Source organism: Sceloporus occidentalis, unplaced genomic scaffold (genome assembly GCF_023333645.1).
Source record: "Sceloporus occidentalis isolate IW3139 unplaced genomic scaffold, rSceOcc1.0.p SCAF_4, whole genome shotgun sequence".
NCBI lineage: Eukaryota > Metazoa > Chordata > Lepidosauria > Squamata > Phrynosomatidae > Sceloporus > Sceloporus occidentalis.
In genome coordinates this window covers 80,926,589-80,947,887 of record NW_028316984.1, presented here as the reverse complement: position 1 = coordinate 80,947,887, position 21,299 = coordinate 80,926,589, and the positions used below count along the sequence as shown (strand labels likewise).

The window sequence follows — 21,299 nt, the reverse complement described above, 5'->3', positions numbered from 1 at the left end:
AGCCCTGCCCGAAACTGAGCCTGCAAAGCACTATCATTCCATGTCAAGTCCTGAGCAAGCAAGCGGAAGTTGGTGGAGTACTCAGCTACAGTTCCTGTCCCTTGGCGAAGAGCCTGGATCTGACGTTCTGCAGACTCAGCCTTTACAGGATTCCCCCAGGTGACTTGCATTTCTGCAATAAAGTCTTGCAGACTATTGAGGAGGGGGCTGTCCTGGTTCAGGTAAGGGGTAGCCCATTTGCTGGCAGGCCCAGAAAGCAAACTAATTATAAAAGCCACCTTATGGGAATCATCAGGAAAATCTTCCCTCCGGAGCTTAAAATGTAACTTGCAATTAGCAAGAAAACTGTCCAGCATCGTAGCGTCTCCCTGGAATTTATCAGGAAGGGAAGCAAAACATTTCCGTCGGCGTTCAGGAGCAGAAGGGTTCCCTTGATTCTGCATAGCAGCTACAGTCTCAGTCAATTGCTGCACCTGAGCAGAAAGCTGCAAATTCATCTGCATCATCTCGGCCAGAGCTTGTTCGCTTGCCATGATGCTGCTATCAGCCTAATTACAAGGCCAGTGGATATTCTGTCCGGGAAAGCAGCCAAAGGCTGATAAGGCAGCTAGTTCCCAAACAAACAACCCTCTCCCAGCACAGCAAAGTCAGTCCTAGAGAGATGCAGTAGCTTTACCAAAAGGGATTACCAAGAGAATTGTCAGACAGTCCGAGGTTCAGGGCAACAGATAGGCAGGTCGATGAAGCAGTCCAAGGTCAAGGTTTCCGGGTATTCAAGACAAGAAGCCAAGGAGCCAGAGACAGAGTCTTTCCTCTAAAAGAGTCAGATATCCACTGGCAAAGAACCACACATGCTCCAGGTGTTTATAAAGGCAAGGAGCTGGCCTTCAGCTGTGCCTGATTGCGAAGACGCTTCTGATAAAGCCTCCGAGATCTTCGAAGGCCCTCTCTTTCTGCTCGACGCTCATTGAAGGTAGGCACACTGCCCAGATCCTCCTCCATGTCCACAGCCTCGGCACCAGGCAAACTTGACTGCTGAACCTCTGGAGGGGCCACAGACTCTGCTCCAGCAGAACTAGGGCCAGCCTCTGGCTCCTCCATATAGGTTCAGATCCCAGAGGCTCTAGCTCATCCTCTGAGTCCTCCAAGCCATCTTCCAGGCTGGGCATGACAAAATTTACCTTGATGTTCCATTTTTTATTAGGGACACCATTTTGCTATGTCATTATACTTAATGGGACTTGAGCATACACGGATTTTGTTATACACGGGGGATCTTGGAACCAAACCCCAGCGTATAACAAGGGTCCACTGTACTTCCCTTTCTGGCCAACCCCCCCCTACCCCTCAAATTCCAAAACACACACAAGTCCAGGCATCCTTAGCATTTGAGCCGAGATAGACAGGCAGCCCCTTGAGCCGGCAAACTGCATGCTCCAAGCCTTCTTAGCAATTCCCCACCTTCCTCCTTCACCTTGCCCCCTGCAACCCCCCCAACCCTCACCCCCTCTTTCCCCCCAGGTACAGTAGTACAAATCCCCCTTACAGCCAGTTGAGTACTGATTTGTGGGTCAGTCTTTTTCTTTTTCTTTTTGCATGGGGGCAAAGCCCTGAGAAGCCCTGGGTCCCTGAGAAGAAGAGGAGGGGGGCTTAGAGGGGGGGGTAAATAGATAGAGGATTAGATAGAAGGGGGGGTAAATAAAGGGGTTGGAGAAAGAGGGGCTAGAGAAGGGGGGGCTAGAAGCAGGGTTGCCATTAGTCAGAAAGGAGTTGGGCACACAACAACAACAACAATAGTAGCAGCAGTTGAGGAGGAAGGGGGGAGAAAGAGAAAAAGGAAAGGGAAGGAGAAAGAAGAAAAGGAGGAGAAAGAAGAAGGATAGGGAAAATATAAAAAGAAGAGGAGGAGGAGGAAGAGAGGAAGAAAAGAAAAAAGACGAAGAAAAAGAAGAAGAGGAGGGGGAGGAGAAAGAAGAGAAGGAGGGGAAGAAAACAAAGAGGAGGAGGAGGGGAAAGAGGAAGAAAAAGAAGAAGAAGAGAAGAAAAATAGGTGAAGAAAAAGGAAAGGAAGAGAAATAGCTTGCCGTCAAAGCTCTTTCCTGCCCTTGGCCTGCGCGAGGGACCAAAGAAGAGACACTCCTCCTCTTGAGGCTGGCTGGCCAATGGGGAGAGTGGAGCTGGAACAGCCCCACCTCCTGCTAGCAGTCACAGGCTCCTGCAGCAGGGGCGGGCTGTCCAGCCATTGGCCAGCCAGCCTGAAGGGCAGGAGCTCCTGCTCAGCCCTGCGTGTGGCCGCACAAGAGCACGCAGGGCCAGGGAAGAGCACACTGGGCCAGGGCAAAGCGCAGCAGGCGGCGGAAAGGCTGCAGCAGCAGCCGCAGCAGCAATGGCAGTGGCGGCTGCAGAACGGCCGCAGTTGTTGTGGCAGCGGCAACCAGCTCAACCTGGGGCAAAGAGCAAAACTGGGGCGGGACCGTGCCAACTGGCCAAAAATTGGGTTTGTCACGCCCCCAGGTGGGTTATGGCAACCCTAGTCCTAGAGCAAATAAACTCTCATTAGAAGCTAAAATTATTAAAGTGAAGTTATTGTACTTTGGACATATCATGAGATGATATGATTTACTTGAAAAGCTGATAGTGCTGGCAAAAGTGGAAGGTGATAGGAAAAGAGACATATCACATTACGGATGGATTGATCAAAATAAAGAAAGCCACAGCCTTGAGTATGCAAGGCCCCAGCAGGGAGCTTGGGTCAACATAAATCTGTTTTGATGGCAAATAACAACAACAAATAGTATAGGCTCTATGTTGAGACAGATATAGCACAAGTATGGACTATGTTAACTGAGTTTACACTACAGAAGCCTTACATCAGTTTAATTATCTTGAAGTTAGCAATATGGAATACAGTGCGTCCTCGCCTTACGCGGGGGATCCGTTCCGGATCCCTCCGCGTAAGGCGAATTCTGCCTATGCTCGAGCCCCATTGGAAACAATGGGGCTCGTGCGCAGCGGCGCGGGTGCGCGCGCCCATTCAATTGAATGGGACGTGCCGCCCCTTCTGCCCCGCGCGTGCGCCGCAGCTTGAGCACGTATGCTCAAGGCCACGTATGGCGCGCCCGCGTATGGCGCGGGCGCACTGTATAATTCTTCCAACCATTATAATAGATTTTTTGGTCATCACCTTAAAATCTACTGGATTGAAACTGACATATAAATGTTCTAAACACATCAATATTTTACTAAAACATGTTTTTTCATCATAGTCCACCACATATGTAGTTGTTGCTTGTCACAGACAAAAGCGTAGCTATTTCCTATTTGCATGTATATAATCATTTAATGTTATGCACTTTTCAAACCACTAATTGCTTAGAAGGAGAACTAAACTGAACAGACAACTTGGAAAGGGAAGAAACTAGATCACCTTAAAAACTGACCCAGTGCCTACTTTTCTTGCATGCTGTCCATTCTGACTTCTCCAGTGCTTACTGAACTACTGAACAATAACATTGCACTGAACAATATCAGCTTCAAAAGCCATGAGCTGGTCTGCTTCAAACTTAATTATGTTATGAAATCACAGTAGCTCTGCCTTCCAAAAGGGGACACATGCACCCACATGTTGAATCCATATATACAGTACATCACAATCAACATGGAGAAGATAAAACAATAAAAAAATGAGTGTGCGCGCACACACACAATGATCTAGTAATACCATTTCTTCTAATTATTTTCAGTGAAAAAGCCAAATGGTAACAGAAAAACTACAAATGCTTCCTTTTCAGATTCCAAGAAGACTCTGTGTAGCTTAACAATTATGTATCTACCTCATCAACTCTGGTGTCTATATACACAAGTGACAATGGCTATTAATGCTATGTTAATGTCTAAACATCCATTTTATGTCTACAGAAAACTGTCTACAGCATTTTATCTTTGGAAATGCAGAACTGTGAAGTTCAGTAGGTAGTATTATGATACAATAAAATAAATGCTAAATTTTGCTGTCAATCAAAAAAGTTTCATTGAAGGGAAGCAGGGAAAGTAAGTACAATAAAGTGCAACAGAGGGGATGTAATAACAATCTCACTACTTTGCATAATTAATTTATCCCTATAGGAGGGTTCATTTCCATCAGCCTTAAAACAGGCCATAGTGAAACCTATTTGGAAGAAACCCTCTCTTGACCCCCTACAAATGAATAACTACAGACCGGTCTCTTTATTACCTTTTTTGGGCAAGATGATTGAGAGGGCAGTTGCCTTTTAACTCCAAGCTGTCTTGGATGAAACTGATTATCTGGACCCATTTCAAACTGGCTTTAGGGCGGGGTTCGGAGTTGAGACTGCCATGGTCGCCTTAGTCGATGATCTCCATCTGAGTATTGACGGGGGAAGTGTGGCCCTGTTGGTGCTCTTGGACATCTCAGCGGCCTTTGATACCATAGACCATGGTATCCTTCTGGAACACCTGAGAGAGTTAGGCATCGGCGGCACTGCGCTCCAGTGGCTCCGGTCCTACCTCTTGGGAAGATTCCAGATGGTGAGGCTGGAGGACTGTTGCTCTCGTAAAAGAGAGCTAACATCTGGTGTCCCTCAGAGCGCCATCCTGTCCCCCATGCTGTTTAACATTTACATGAAGCCACTGGGAGAGATCATCCGAAGACATGGAGCACAGTGTTATCAGTAGGCTGATGACACCCAGATTTATCTCTCCATGTCTCCGACTGACACAGTGACTAAGGATGGCATCTCTCCTCTGGATGCTTGTCTGGAGTCAGTAATGGGCTGGATGAGGGAAAACAAACTCAAGTTGAATCCAGAGAAAACAGAGGTATTCGTGATAGGTGCCCCAAGTCCAGGCAGGGAAATTTGCCACCCAGTCCTGGACGGGGTCACACTTCCCCTAAAGGACAAAGTTCGCAGCTTGGGAGTACTCCTGGACTCATCCCTACAGTTACCATCTCAAGTAGATGCGATGGCCAGGAGTGCTTGGTACCAGCTTCGGCTGATACGCCAGCTGCATCCCTGTCTGGACCGAAAGGACTTTGAAACAGTAGTACATGTACTGGTAACCTCTCGCTTGGATTTCTGTAATGCGCTCTACATGGGGCTACCTTTGTACCAGGTTCGGAAGCTTCAATTAGTTCAAAATGCTGCAGCCAGATTAGTCACTGGGACCCCAATAGCAGATCATATAACCCCAGTATTAAAAGCCCTTCACTGGCTGCCAATTAGCTTCCGGGCTCAATACAAAGTGTTGGTTATCACCTATAAAGCCCTACATGGCTTGGGTCCGAGTTACTTGAGGGAGCACCTCTCCCTACATAATCCGCCCCGCACACTCAGAACAACAGGCAAATACCTGTTGGAATATCCTAGGGTGAGACTGTCTGCAACTCACCAACGAGCATTTACATCTACTGCTCCTGCATGTTGGAATGGACTCCCTTAGGAGATTCGTCTCAGTTCTTCCTTGGAAGCCTTTAAGAAAGCGTTGAAGACTCACCTATTCCGCTTGGCATATCCCCCTGATCCTTCATAGAGATAATTATCCTCCTACCCTACCATCCTCCAAAGTTATGAGTATCTGTGATGTTAATTTGTAATTATGAGATTGTAAAATGTAAGATTGTGAGTTTTTAATATGTTTTTATAGGATGTTTTTATACGAAGTTTTTAATGGAATGTTTTTATTGTATATTATGCTGTAATACGATGTGTTTACATCTGTATTTGCCTGTGAACCACTTTGATCTCCTAGGAAAAGCTGTATAAAAATAAAGATTTATTATTATTATTATTACATATGGAAAACAATGCAGTCTACAGCATTTTGCATCACAAAGTAACACTGTAAGTATGACTTTGGCAAGAGCTATATGCAACACACACATACACATACAAACACAGACGCATGGCTATAGGATGCTAGAAATTCATTTTCACAACTGGTTCTTGATATGGTATCGGTTACCTATGCTGATGGTGAGACAAGCAATGCATTAAGGACTGTGTCACAAAGTAACTCTATAGTTATGACTTTGGCAAGAGCAACACACACCATGCACACGTGCACACGTATGCATACATTATGCTACAAGTTCATTTTCACAACTGGTTCTTGACATAGTACCAGTTACTTATACTGATGGTGAGACACATGATATCACAGTATGGATTCTTTACATCATATAAGCATACCACTCCCAGCAAGGCTTTCTGATTGTTTGATGGTAATTGTATTTTATATGTATTATCCTACTAGAGAGGCAGGCTAACTCCAACAAGCCTCCCTGGAAGAAGTTTAACCATCCATTAAGAAGCCAAGTGCTCCCTCCAGTCCATCTGCCTTGGTCCAGGCCTCGGAGGTAGAGAAGAACTGCTGGACCTCATCCCCTTCCCCACCACGACTCCCTTCTCCTTTTGTGTCGTGTCTTTTTAGATTGTAAGCCTGAGGGCAGGGAACCGCCTAATTAAAAGATTGTATGTACAGCACTGTGTAAATTTACAGCACTTTATAAATAAAAGTTAATAATAATAATAATAATTGTAATATTTTAAGTAGTATATATAGCATTACTTTAAAATAGCTCTGAGGTCTTTATTTATGCCCCAAAATTGCCCCTAAAATCTTGGGTAGACATCAGTATTGCTTAAAAGGATCCTAAAGCAAGCAAGCCTGATGCTCCAGACTCCACTGACCACTAATTCTTTCCCCCTCCAGTCCGTTTTGCAAGCCTTTGCTTCCTCTCGGAAAGACTCCCCATTGAATACTGTTTGTAAATTGTACATTGTGTAGTACTCTGTTGTAACCCGCTTTGATCTCCCAGGAAAAGCGGGCTATAAATAAACAGTTTATTATTTATTATTATTTATTAAATCCACTTGTTTTTTTCTCTGCTCCATTTTGTAATGCCTGGCTTCCCATGGAAAAATCTCTCCATTTAAATCCACTTGCTTCTTTCTCTGCTCATTTTTGCAAGACCTGGCTTCCCATAGAAAAATCTCCCCATTTAAATCCACTTGCTTCTCTCTCTTGTCCCTTTTGCAAGACCTTGCTTCCTATCAAAAAAACTCTCCATTTAAAACCATCTCTCCAATCCACTTTGCAAGACCTTGCTTCCTATGGAAACAGCTCTCCATTTAAATCCACTTGCTTCCTTTCTCAATCCAGTGTTTAAACCTCTCCTCCAGCACCTGGGAATCGGTTGGGAGAGGTCCACAGAAGGAGAAGGGGGGACGGAAGTAGTATTTCCCCCTTTCCATTTTTCCTTATAGCCTCCTAAGTTTTACCCTCAACTTATCCACGGTTCATATAAAAATCCAGGATTTTGACCCTGAAACCTTCCCTCGACTTATACATGAGGTTGATTTGTACATGAGTATATACAGTATCTATGCCTGTTTTCCAGTCAGTGTCTCTGTCTTTCTCAAGAAACAAGAGACACAATGATGCTAAATGGGAGGCAGCAGGGAGACACATAGATTAGCATGGAGCTGCATGTTTTCTGCTCAGTATATCTTGGGGAAATGTGCGGGAAAAGATGAAGAAGTAGGTGACAAAGGATATTTTATACAATGGAGAACTGCATTTCTTTTACTGCCTTTGTTTCCATTCCCTTTATGGCCAAGAAGGCCTTGGGCCTTTATCTGCATGATCCTCCCACATCACTACAGTAAACTGCACCTTAAGTAAACCTTCAAGCAAGATATAGACCTTTGACCGAAACTCGGCCATTTTTCTTCCCCTGCATTATTTTTTTTTACTCTCTTTCCCTGCTGAAGAAGTCAATTGGAATTTTTTTTCCGGAAATATCATATATTTGAAATATTTTATTTTTTTTAAAAAAAAAACTGGAAATAAAATTCCAGTGCTAAAATTTATAATACACTACTAAACGTTTAGTAATGCCACATGCTTGCTGCTTCACCAAATTTTGAAACTAAAATAATAAAACAAAACCTAAACTCCTGAATATCAGCGGGCTTTTAAATACAAAGTACTGGGCTCATTTTCCAATATGAATTTGTTAGTTGTGGCTGGGATGTATATACCCAGTGTAAATTCTTCCAGACTTGATGATATGGGCAAGTTGGATGGAAAGTCATCCACACTGTAGTAAACTAAGTGTTAATCCGTTCCTTCGAAGACATAATTGGTGACTAGGAAGACAGAATTGACAGCTAAGCTTTTCATGTAATTAAAAATAGTTCTTCCTACCTGAAAGTTTTGTTGGTCTGTGCCGTGATAGTAAGCTAGTGTGAGTTTACAAGACATACGTACATTCAAAATCACTCTCACTGTAGCTGCGGCCATGCTTCTCCTGGTCCCTTAGCACAGACTTGCTGATCAGGTCTCCAAACCGTTCAACTGCCAAGGTCTTGTCCAAATCCTCCTCATCCTCAGGGCCAGGAAAGGCCGTCTCAGCATCTTCACCATCCTGCACATCAGTCAGTGGAAAATCAGCAGAGCACATAGTTACACAATAGCAAAATGCCTCTACACAGATCCTAAAAACATAGAGATGTACAAAGATTCAGATCCCCTTCCTTTCCCTGCTCCTCCCAACAGCACACTTATTCACAGTTCACAACAATGAAGCGACAAAAATAAGGCAGTGGCAAATCCTAGTCCCTTTGGATATTCACTTCAGGAGTCAACCATAATTCATCTACCTTTATCTAACCATTGACTATTGTCCCAGTTTACTCTGGTGTCCACCACAATTTACCTGCCTTATCTAATTGTTGAATATTGTCCTAATTTAGTTTGGTGCCATTTTAATTTGTTTCAGTTCTGGCTGGGATGAATCTACTCAGTGTAAATTCTTCCAGACTTGATGACATGGACACATTGGGTAGTAATAGTATTTAACCAATGAATATTGTCCTAATTTAGTCTGATGTTAACCATAATTTACCTGCCCTTATCTAACCATTGAATATTGTCCTAATTTAGTCTGGTGTTGACCATAATTTACCTGCCCTTATCTAACCATTGAATATTGTCCTAATTTAGTCTGGTGTTGACCATAATTTATCTGCCCTTATCTAACCACTGAGTATTGTTCTAATTTAGTCTACCTTCATTGTAGTTGGGCACTGTAGTAAAGTCTGATGAAGTCAAATTTGACAGGGTCAGAAGTTGAACCAAGGATGTGAGTTGCTGAGTCTCACAGGTCAAGATTTTCCTTTGCCATCTCCACGTTCCAACCCATCTAGGTTGAGTGCCTTGCAATTTGGCATCTCAAGTTCCTTCCCATCTACTCCCACATTGGTAAAGGAGAAGATCCTGTGATCTCCAGTGGAGCAAAAGAAGGGGCAAGGTCAAAAGACTTTGGGTGAATGTTGATTGTACCCTCGACGGGTAGGTACAACAGGAAATATGTGCCAGAGTCCACAGGGAAGGAGGGCTACTCCACATTACATTTGTATGATGTGCCCTATTGGCTGACTGCACACCTGTGTAGGGCTCTTAGCCTTTTTCTCCCATCCTGTCTTATTACAAGCTGAGTCTTCGCCACAGGCTCTGTCCCCTGACATGCTCTACCTCAAGCTCTTCGGCTTTTGGACATCGGTTGTAGCTTTCCTACTTTTACACCTCTGCCATACAGTCTCCTCCTTTCAACACGCAATGCGTTTCTTCCTATGTGCCTTATCGGGGCACCGAGTTTCTGTCTTGCAGCAATACATTCTGTCAGTTTGGGGCTCTTTAAAACCCTCAGCTGCTTTTAAAAAGAAAAACCCTGTCAATTTAGCCTGAAAAACGCTGGTGCCAAGCTGTTGTGGACTCTTCTGTTGCCGTGGCAACACAGTAGGCCCAGCAATGGCAGGTCTGCGCTCTGAACCAGGATGAGGAGCAAACAGGCCTCAGTTGGACAGTCTCCCAGCACCTGCCTCTCTACATAAACAGATGGGAGAAAGGAGGGCCTCGGTGGCAGCGCCTCTGCAGCTGAGTTTCTGCCTTATTCCCCTTGCTTCTGGAAAGACAGGGCTGCTGCAGCGGGCCTTAATTAGAGACCAGGGCTCAGCTCTGGAATTTGTTTTCAGTGACAGGACTAATCCCTATCAAACATAAGGAGCGCCTGCAAGAATGTGAAGAGCACATTGCAGCCAACAGGGAGGAATCACATCCTATCCCACACACCCAGGGTGATCAGGCGTCCTCCTTTTCCAGGAAATGCCCTCCATTTCAGACTTCTGTCCAGGAGGAATTTCAAAATGTCCTCCACTTTGAGCATGACTAAGCAGCATGGATTTGCATTTATATCGGTGTTTTTAGCTTTTGTTTTGTAAAGGCCTACATTTTGCAGTGCCTTGTCCTCCATTGCCATTAGAACATCAAATCACCATGCATAAATCTAACATTATGGGGAAATGCTTCCTGTGTTGGACCCTGGGACAATATTACAGGCCAGATATCACACTGTCTTGTGCATCTTGAGCCATGTTTGAATTCATTTATTTATTTATTTAATATGAGGATTTATATTCCACCTTTCTCCCAAAATGGGATTCAGTACTTATGAATCAAAATGAGATTCAAAATGAATCTCAGTACCTATCATTTTGGGATTTAAGGGTAGTTCTGCACCATCATTTCTGATGGTTCTTGAGGGAGCCTATCAAAAAAAGGTTAATTTGCTTATAATCTAAGGTCAGGGTTGCTGACATAAAATCATATTTCCTCCTTACGGAAACACAAAGGCAAACATAGGAGTTTATCACACGAAGGAGAGTGGGAGTTTATCCTGTGAATATCCCAGAAAAATTGCATAATTATGCGAAACGATTTCACACGATGTTGCACAAACCCCACCATTAAAGTGGTCACAAAGAAGCATTAACACGCATCTTTTTACTTTCAAGATTTCAGCGACAATGCATTTTGACATCACTATTTGCGCAATTGTGTGTTATAATCATTCACACAATTACTCTCCGTTTTCATATTTGTTTGCAGGATGCTTTAAATGCGCTTTAATCTCTCTTTAATGCCGAAATTAGCCCCAGTGTGATGAATTCCATAGAGAGAAAAGAGGGAGAGAGAGAAACTCCTATTTTAATAAATGCAGCTTAGCTGGCTTTATTCTCCATTTAGAAAACAGAAACAAAGCAAATGCCAACTATTTTTAACAGACATATATAACAATATATACCTCGTGTAACAATATCCCAAATTCACACGAGTCATGCTTTTTCAAGCTCACAGGAATTTGACTGATGTGACAAAAGTGTTTAACAACTACCCTTTGATCCAGAGTTCATAATATGAATACCAGTAGTTGTTCAGCTGGGGTAATCTTGCAACAATAGTTGCAGACTCTGCCTCCAAATTCCTACATGCAGGATGCAGCTCCTTTTCACTGACCAGAAATAGGCTACAGGTTATGTCATAGTGGCAACAGATCAATAATATATTTATGAGGTAGGGCAGGTGTGATGAATATTTGGCCTCCAGAAGTTGCTAGACTGCAGTGCCAATCAGCATAAGCAATGGTGTAATAATAGTACTACTAATAATAATAGGTGTAGGAGCACAGCAACCACAGTCCATGGAATGACTATGGAAGGTAACACGTTCTCCAGTTCATTCATTGTAAGATTTTATACTCTTAAGTGGCACTATATTAATATAATGTAATATGTTATATTAATGCAGTACAATTTATGTTCACTATATGCATATACAACAAAATCTATACTGTACAGCCATTTGCAAAGATAGACAAAGTAATTCTGTTTATTGAAACAACATTAGGAAACATATCTGTGGGTTTAGACCAGGAAAAAGGAGGTCTTGAACCATGAAAGAAGTTAAGAACATTTATGGGAGTACAATGCCAAAAATCATTTCCCCCCTCTGCACAGCATCCCACATAGGTCACAAGGGTTCTTCGCTCTCTAGAGAGGTTTTTTGAAGTATGGAGGTGGCACTGAGAAGCCAGCAGGAAGTTTTATTTCCATGAACCTACTTATCTTGAAGTCCAAGGTGATTAAAAAAACAATAAAATCCTTCTGGGCCCTTTTCATTCTACACAATGATAGTTATATATATTTTAATTGCCAGAACAACATCATATGGAATCCCAGGATTTGCAGTTTTAGGAGGGGTATTTAGAATTCTGAGCCAGAAAGCTTTAGTACCTTTGCAAATGACAAACCTCAGGATTCCAGACGATGTTGACATGGCAGTTAAAGTGGAATCATACTGTTTTAAGTGTGTAGTGTGAAAGGGCTTCAGGACGTGAAAGAAGGAAAATATTTTGACCTGCTAGAAATTTCTGGAGCATAAAGGCTCCAAGAGTAAATAGGAGGGGCAACTGGTGGATCTGTAACTGTGAGGATGATGAATTCACTCTCGGTTTTACAAACACTCCTCTTCCTTCTGATCTCTGTCGTATCAGAGTTCCCTGGTGCCAAACATTTGTTGAGAACAGAGTCCAGAATCTACAGTAGCTGCAAGAGAAGTGACCATAAAACCTTAAGTGGATTCACCACCTCTACAGCAATGAGTCCACCAGCTGCCCCCAATCAACACTGTAGTGGTAGCCATCTTAGTCTGTGGCAATAAGGAACAAATGCTTAGATTTTAGAGTGCCACAAAAATCTCTGTTTTAGAGTGCCTTAGGGCCCATACTGAGAATCTATAATAATTATCTCTCTTGAGACTCATGAAACAGTAAACTGTAGATTTTCGTAATCATATAATGTCTGAACTCAGAACAGTCTGAGCAAAACTACCAGTAAATGCGTGGCTTCAGTAATCTCCATACAGTTCCCAGTTTCCTTATCTTTCCAATTTCCAAGTCCTTGAAAATCAAATGGTTGTTTTCTGTGCAATCACCTGTGGCACAGTAGTGAAGATCCCTCCCAAAGGAGCCGTATTTCCAGCTGCCATCTTGGTTTACACTCTATGGGCCGTCATGCAACGTTTGGGCCAATACTGTATCAACCTTTCTCTTTCATTAGCAAGCACCCAGTAAGTCTGAGGCATGGCATAACCTGTGGAGAAAAGATAGGATTCACTAGAAACTGGATTACAGAAAGGGCAGGGGTATGTCATGGTAATGGTTGTGACAAATAGGAGGGAATGGAAAGTAAGAGGCACTGTGCAGACCCATGCGACACCCTTATGCAAGACACAGAGTTCTAAATTAATTATAAGCACTCAGAAAAATGACCTGGAGATTGCTGCAGACAGCTCAACAACTTGCTTGGCTCAGATTGCATTCAACTAAGTGTCAGGATGTAAAAGGAATGGGGCATAGCATAATAATAATGACAGTCTAATAATGTCCTCCACTGGAGAGTCATGTGCTATCCTGGTCACCAGTGTCAGAGGGAGGGAAGGGATTGATCACTGTGTAAGACTATCATGCTGAGGAAAAGCCTCTTTGTGGAGTGACCGAGATAGACTAAGGCCTTCAGAAGCAAAGCGATATGAGATGACACAACAGATGTTAGCAAATAACAAACAGTAAAGGTAAGTAAAATAATAAGAGTTAAAAGGCAGCCATTTATAGCTAATCAAGGAAGCACCAATGAGTAATGCCTCCATTTGCCGTTTGGGTAATCCCTACGTAGCTACTGGGTCTCACTGAGCAGCAACTTGTCTCTTAATAGCCCTCCTGAGATTTTCTGACTTCTCTTCAAAATATTTGGGCAGTGGATAGCACTGCTTGCTCTTGCTAGATTTAAGTAGGACTCAAGAGACTTTTGTTTGTTTATTTGTTTCCCACTTCATTTACTTTAAACCTTATATTCAGGTTTATGTACTGGTCAGTTTTCCACATGCATCTGTGCCTGTTGATCTGAGCATGCAAATTAACAGTAACAGGTGGCTTGTTTTCTCTGGGAGAGGCAACAGCTATATGGAAAGGGTGACAAAAGTCTCCCATAGCAATGAGATTATGGGTAGCAAAGGGTCACATTAAACAAACTGTGCAGATTATGAGCTAGTGTGCAAAGTAAAGAAGTAATGACATTCAATAAATAAGCTTAGTTATACATGCATCATTCTAGATTCTCAGACTGTTGCCCAAATCAGAAAAGAATGCAGAGTTCCTTGGAGGGGGGGATCTTGGGAAGACTCCCCTGAAAACATAACTTCAGCACACAGCAACTGTCATAGTCCTATCTACATCTAATGGCTACATGTGAAAATATTTCCCCTTCACTAATAATAGGTTTTGTCTAGAAGCCAACTGTACTGAATCTACTGTTTTGCTTAACAGCAACTGCAATGGCTAATTACTGGGGTGATCCAAGGGAAGGGGTATATGCCTCATTCTGAAAGCCCAGAGTGAGACAGCACTCCTCTTGTTCAGACCATGAGGTGTCCATGGCTAATTATAATACAGACACATGTGTTAATCCTTGTATTAATATACTCACGCAGCCTCCAACTCAATAGATGGGTCTGGCTGCTCTTGGCAAACTATTTCCTTCTGAATGACTGCCAAAGGATCACTCTTAACCTGCTTTCATCATCTTTTCTGACCCTGTGTTGCTACTATGGGACATCCTAGTTGATGAAAAAGCAAGTCAGGGCTGTATTGTTACCCTCAGGGAGGCTTGCCTCATCTGTCCCTGAGAAATTCAGTAACATCAACAGTTATTAAGGAAAACCATTTATTCCACAGGTAATGGGAAACCTATGACACGCATGGAACATAAAAAGGTGAATCATATTAAGTCTATATAGGTCCATTTCTAGCCCAGTATTGTCAGCTCTGACTGACTTCTGAAACTGAGGCCTTTATGAGCCTTCCTGTTTGAGATCCTGAAGATAACATGGTCAGGAACTCAAACTTTTTGTCTATAAAATAACATCTACATTCCCATCTGGTCTAATACCAAACCTTTCAGTTCTATGCCTCTGTGAGTGAAGCAGGAGTACCAAAACGCAAGGCAATGCCTTCTGCATACTCAGAAGCTTGCCCAGATATGCAAAAGTATTTTTGTTCATAAATAACTTTGAGGAAGGGAAGCAACTCCAATAAGGAGAAAGCGGGGGTGGGGATGGGGGTGGATGTGTTCAACAGCCATTTTTTGGTACATCTCCATCTTTATGATCTATCACTGAGCTATTACCTTGTTCATCTATGAATAAGACTTAATTTACTGTAAACTTTGGCCCTGAAAATGGTTTTCAAAGCCATGATTCAGATGCCTCTTAGTATGTGAAAAACATTTCTCCATCACAACTGAAAATCTTTCACATAAATCATCATCATCACCCTTTTCATAGAATCATAGAATCATAGAGTTGGAAGAGACCACAAGGGCCATCTAGTCCAACCCACTGCCATGCAGGAACTCACAATCAAAGCACCCTTTTCCTGAACAATTGCATAAATATATTTGTCCCTAGTGCCATGAGATTAGTTGGGAAGATTCTTTAGGTTCAAATAATAATAATAATAATAATAATACGAAAAATAGTCATGCTGGTCATAAGAAAAAAAGCCCCTATTAGGCCAAACAAAAGGGCACAGAAAAATACAAATGTTCAAGTATTACTTGCAATTAAAATTTGATCCTCAGTACTGAGGAGGGGGAATTAAAACCAACTAGATAAATACCTGATTCAATATGTATAGAACAGGAATAACCTGAGAACATGTGGAGAAACTGGGCTGGACAGAGCATTGACAGCTTTGGGAACAGAAATGTAGATAAATAGATATGGGTAATGGCTGGGGAGGTAGAGATTTGAATTTCCACTCAGTCATAGAGTCGTGTGGGTGACTTTGGTTCTATCACTTCTTCTTAGCCACAAAACCTATCCTGAGGATGAATAGGAAGACAACATCTGTGCCGCTCTAAACTCATTGTAAAATAGGTGAGATTAAAATGTAATAAAAATAAATAGTGATAAATTGCTGGAAGCACAAGTAGGCATATGAGGTTCTCTTACATTATCAGACATGAGCACATCTAGTACAGTATTATCTAGTACAGTACAGTGCAGATTTCCAGGAAAGGAATTCTTCACCTTCTACTGCATTATCAGTTATGCCATGGATTGTACCACTTCAGGTCCCATTTTGGGAGAAAGTCGAGCTACAAATCAAATAAGAAAACAAACAAATACCTGGGAGTGAAGACAAAGGCTTTTATGGCTGGCATCCATAGTTTTTTGTGGGTTTTTCAGGCTATGTGGCCATGTTCTAGAAGAGTTTATTCCTGACGTTTCACCAGCATCTGTGGCTGGCATGCCAGCCACAGATGCTGGTGAAACGTCAGGAATAAACTCTTCTAGAACATGGCCACATAGCCCAAAAAAACTTCACAAAAACTATAAATACCTGGGACCTTCTGCATGTAGAGCATGTCTTTACCACTGAGCTCTGGACCAACTTTATGGTCATTGCTGTATCATTCTTCACAAGGATTCCTTAGCTGGGTTCATGCCTAGCCCAATAGTAACAGTTCAATATTGCAGCAATTTTCTGTGGCCCTTTGTCTTGCTCCAGAGGACAGGAAACAAACCAGTGGATTAAAATTATGAGAACTGACATTCTGACTAAATGTTATGAAGAAATTTCTGCCAGAATATATTGCCTTGAAAGATGCGGAAGTCTCCTTCATTGGAGGTTTTTTAAGCAGAGATTGGATGGCTACCTATTAGGGATGTGTTAGCTATGGATTGGGATTCTGGTCCAGAATGGAGGAGTTAGAGGAGGTGTAGCTATTATTTCAGGAACAGCTGAGAGCAGGAGATGAGTGGAGGAAGAAGTATGTTAAGAATCAGCAGTAACAGAGGCTCCCTGTGTCAGCCAGATCAAGATTTTTGGATGTTGTTGCTTTTGCGCTTGGGGAACTTCTTTACTGAGAGCTGGGAGAAGGGAGTAAAGGTGCCAACATTTTTATGGCATGGCATGGCTTCTGTATCTGGATAATTTCAAACTGAGCAAGTGAGACATCTTCCACCCAGACTCTAGAAAAAGTTTCATGAACCAAATTTGTGTTTGTGTATGTGTGTGGCTGTTTAAAAAGTCAGCAATCCTTGTTGAGAGTGGTTGACAAGGAGATTCATCTATTACAGTCACTTGTGTGGCCATTTCCTCCAAAGGCTCATGGTAATGGACCAGATGGGGCCACTGGCCTAATGAATCAAGCAGTTTCTTAGCTTCTGTGGCCTTTTATATCTTTGCTGATAGTGTCCCTTTCTCTCATATTAGCCTGCATCATCTTACTGATCACTTGCACTCCTCCATCAGCTTCCTTTCTCGTTCCCTCTTTTACATTCAAGCTGTGGGTGCTCTGGGTCCCTGTACTGCCTTTTTGTTTTGTATGTATCCACTGCTGAATGTACCATGGCCCATCAGTCTTACTTAGTGGACCAATTGCAATAAACAAGGAAATCAAGAGGTAGAAGAGGACAGATTTGATTAGAGACACGCGTCACTCCCAAATGAGAGGTTGATGGCGCCAAAGGGACCAACACAAATAGTGTATCCTGTACAAAAAGGCAGGAGACGATGTCTCAGAGTATCACATAATAGTGTGTGCACAAAGTTGAGGTCCTTGCCAGAGAAGGAAAGGGCCCAGGTTTTCAATGGAGAACTGCAGGCACATGCGACACAAGCACAAACTGAGATAACGTTCAAGAGATGGGACAAAACTGGAGGCACAACAGGCACAAAATGAAACAAAATGGAACAAAATACAGTTTCTATTTGATGCTTACTGTGGCATATCCATCTTTATTGATACATCACCGGTGGGTCATTCCTGTCAGAAGATCTGACTGACACCCGCTTGGCAGCCACTCCTTCTGACCTGGAAGCACTGGTGTGAAGTTCGGTGAGGGAAACACACACACTATGCATACTCAGAGATACCCTCTCTTTTGTATTATTTCAAATATCCCAGTAATCCTGGGACTGACTCCTTGCTTAATTCAATGGATTACAAAGATCCTAGTTCCTGGCCTTGGAATCTGCCCTGATACGCACATAGAAGAGGGCATATTCAAGGGGCAGTACACAACTGTGGGCATATTGGGGGGGGTAGGACAGAGATGAGAGACAGAGTAAAGGAATGCACACACACACATGAACACATACACATGCACACCCAAGGCCTCTTCTGCAAGGGCTTTCCCCATTCCCCATAGCTATGCAAGATATAGACACTCCACAGACACCCTGCAGTCTGCCTCTTCTGATGGTGATGATGCCTGGGGTGCTTTCCCCTTGCTAGCAACATTTGGCCCGGGGGGGGGGGGGGCTCCAGAAAGTCTTGTCTAAAGAGGTCTTGCTCCGGGATCCCTCCCAGTGGGTGCGTGTGTGTGGATGGATGGATGGGCAGCTCTCTCTCTCTCCTTGCCCCTGGCAATCAGTGCCAGGGAGAGGCTCCTGGGGAAGATGCTGGACCAGCAGAGGAGGGAGGCAGGGATGGGGAGGGGGATGGGGAGGGGGCACTGTACCTCGCAGCTGCGGAGAAGGAGAGCGGCTTGCCTCCAGCCAGGGGTCCAGGGGAGGATGCTCACGGCTGGCCTCGCCTTGCCTTCCCTTCTGGCCAGCCCTCAACATGTGTCCATTGCCCGGCTGGGGCTCAGGCTGGGCAAGGCAGGCAAGGCAGCTCCTCCTCCTCCGTCTCAGGGCATCAGTGGTGCCTGGGCTTCTGCTGCTGCTCCTCCTGCAGGCAGCCCTCCGCCGCCCCTGGCTCTGCTGCTCCAGACTAGTCCAGCCTTACATTGGCTGCTCCCTGCCTCCCTCCCTGCCAGGGCTGCGGGGACAGCGGACAGGCGGCGCATGAGTCACCCGCCGCCGGCAGCTCCCATGCAGCCCCACACTCCAGGAACCCTCCGGTTTGGCACCCCTTGGGCTGCCATGGCTGCATGCTCTAAGAAATGCTGGGGTAGCACCAGATGCCGAAATAATCCACTTTGGTACCAATCTGACTGCCATGGCTCCATGCTAAGGGATTCTGGGAATGGTCGCTGAGGTGGTGGTGGCACCAGATGGTTAAATAACCCACTTTGGCACCACACTGACTGCAATGGCTCTATGCTATGGCATTTTGGGAATGGTAGTTTCTGGTGGCACCAGATGCTGAAATAATCCAGTTTGGTACCAATCTGACTGCCATGCTATGGGATTCTGGAAACGGTAGTTTGTGGTAGCACCAGAGCAAAATAAACTATAATTCCCAGAATTCCATACCAAGGAGCCGTGACAGTCAAAGGGGTGCCAAACTGGATTATTTCTGCACTTGGTGCCCCCATGAAAGTCTGGAAACCATCCCTTATGAGGAGCGGCTAAGGGAGCTGGGGATGTTTAGCCTGGAAGTGAGGTTAAGACGTGATATGATAGCTCTATTTAAGTATCTGAAAGGCTGTCATATTGAGGAGGGAGCAAGCTTGTTTTCTGCTGCTCCAGAGAACAGGATATGGAGTAATGGATGCAAGCTCCAGGAAAAGAGATTCCACCTCAACATTAGGAGGACCTTCCTGACAGTAAGGGCTGTTTAACAGTGGAACACTCTTCCTGGGAGGATAGTAGAGTCTCCTTCATTGGGGGTCTTAAAACAGAGGCTGGATGGCCATCTGTCAAAGGGGATGCTTTGATTGAGATTTCCTGCATGGCAGAATGGGGTTGGACTGAGTGGCCTTTGGGGATCTCTTCCAACTTTATGATTCCAGAATTATTTTTAAAGGGGCGGGGCTCAATTTTGGTAGGCAGGTTGTAATTTATTTTAATCTATTTTCAGGTACATTTTCACAAAAAAGTGGAAACACGGAATCCATTGTATTGAAACAACAAGAACTAATTGAAGCAGGAAATACTCAAACTACCATGAAACCGAATAATAGATGAAATATTACAACATTATGTGAATAAAAAGGGGAAATATGTTAATAATCTATTAAGTGAATGCAAAGATCTCCTAACACATCTACACCTCCTCTACTACACTATTTAAAAAGCTGAAGCTGTGGAGATAATGTTAGAAGGTAGCAGGTAGCATAATACCCTAACAATAAAACACAGAACTTATATATCTACCATTCTTAGGGTACAGAGCATATACTGATGGAGAACCTGAAGTTAGTGATATACAGTGTAGTCAACAGATTTGCTGATGACAACAAATGATTTAGGGTGGTGAGAACAAAAAGAATTTGTAAAGGTTCTGTTTAAACTGAGAGAATGGACGTTTATATGATATATGAAAACTGTATGAAACCAAATGTAAAATGGTATGTAATGGAACAAAAATATCCTGACTTTACATATAGACTGATGGATGTGAGAGGTGGTAGTGGTTTGGCACCATGGAGACCAGGGTTGAATCCCCACTCGGTCATGGAAAACCACAAGGTGACCTTGGGCGAGTCACACTCTCGCAGCTTCAGAGGAAAGCAATGGAAAACCTTCTCTGAACAAATCTTGCCAAGAAAATCCTGTGATAGGTTTGCCTTAGGGTCTGCGTAAGTCGGAAATGATTTGAAGGCACACCATAACAAAATGTGAGCTGGCAGGAGCTGACTAAGGCAGTGGTTCTCAACCTTCCTAATGCTGCGACCCTTTAATACATTTCCTCATGTTGTTGTGACCCCCAACCATAAAATTATTTTCATTGCTACTTCATAACTGTAATTAAATACTGTATGTGCTTTCTGTGAAAGGGTCGTTTGACCCCCAAAGGGGTCCCGACCCACAGGTTGGGAACCGCTGTAAGGGATCTGGGGGTCAAAATTAATATCTCTGTAAAAATGTCAACCCAGTATGTAGCTGCTGTTAAAAAAACAAAAAACGTATGGCAAATTCCAAAGTGGAAATAATCAGAAAGGAACCAGAAATAGCACTGCCAGTATCATAGCGCTATTACACAAATAAATAGTATGACCACATCTGGAATTCTGGTGACAGCATTTAAGAAAGATGTTGGATAGAAAAGGTGCACAAAAAGAACAATGAAAATGATGACAGGATTGGAGGAACTCACCTTCGAGAACTGATTACAATGGCTGAGGCTATTTAGCTTAGGAAAAATTCAAGGAAGGGAAGACATGACTCAGCTGTACACAGTTATGCATCTCTTATAATCCTAGAACCCAAGGTCATCCTCTGAAACTGAATAGCGGGAGATAAACGTAAGTACACAGAGCATAGCTAAAGTGGGGGATTTGCTGCAACAGAATGTAGTAATGGTTGCCAAGTTGGATGGCTTTAAAAGGAGACTGAACAAATTCATAAAAGATGGGCCCTGCTAGTCAGGATGGCTATATGTTGCCTCCTGTATCAGAAGCGTATGTCTCTGTGTATGCTGCTA

The 21,299-nt window shown here is 43.4% G+C and overlaps 1 protein-coding gene across 4 annotated transcripts in view; it reads right to left on the bottom strand.

Moving 5' to 3' along the window:
* SLC4A3 (solute carrier family 4 member 3) overlaps positions 1 to 18,545 on the bottom strand; it is a 77,385-nt gene extending 58,840 nt beyond the window's left edge. Inside the window, exons 1-2 of one of the 4 annotated variants that reach the window (XM_089520497.1) lie at positions 18,448 to 18,545; positions 8,293 to 8,449 (exon numbers count right to left, since the gene is read on the bottom strand). Coding sequence is in view for 3 of the 4 variants with exons in the window: in XM_089520494.1 (XP_089376620.1) it covers positions 8,293 to 8,449; positions 9,471 to 9,551 (238 nt within the window). In the remaining variant the exon portion in view is untranslated. Of the gene's footprint in view, positions 1 to 8,292; positions 8,450 to 9,092; positions 9,143 to 9,470; positions 9,789 to 12,855; positions 12,949 to 18,447 lie in introns of those variants that run through there. The other 3 variants (XM_089520495.1, XM_089520494.1, XM_089520496.1) reach the window with 3 other exon arrangements.
* Between the last annotated feature and the right edge of the window lie 2,754 nt (positions 18,546 to 21,299).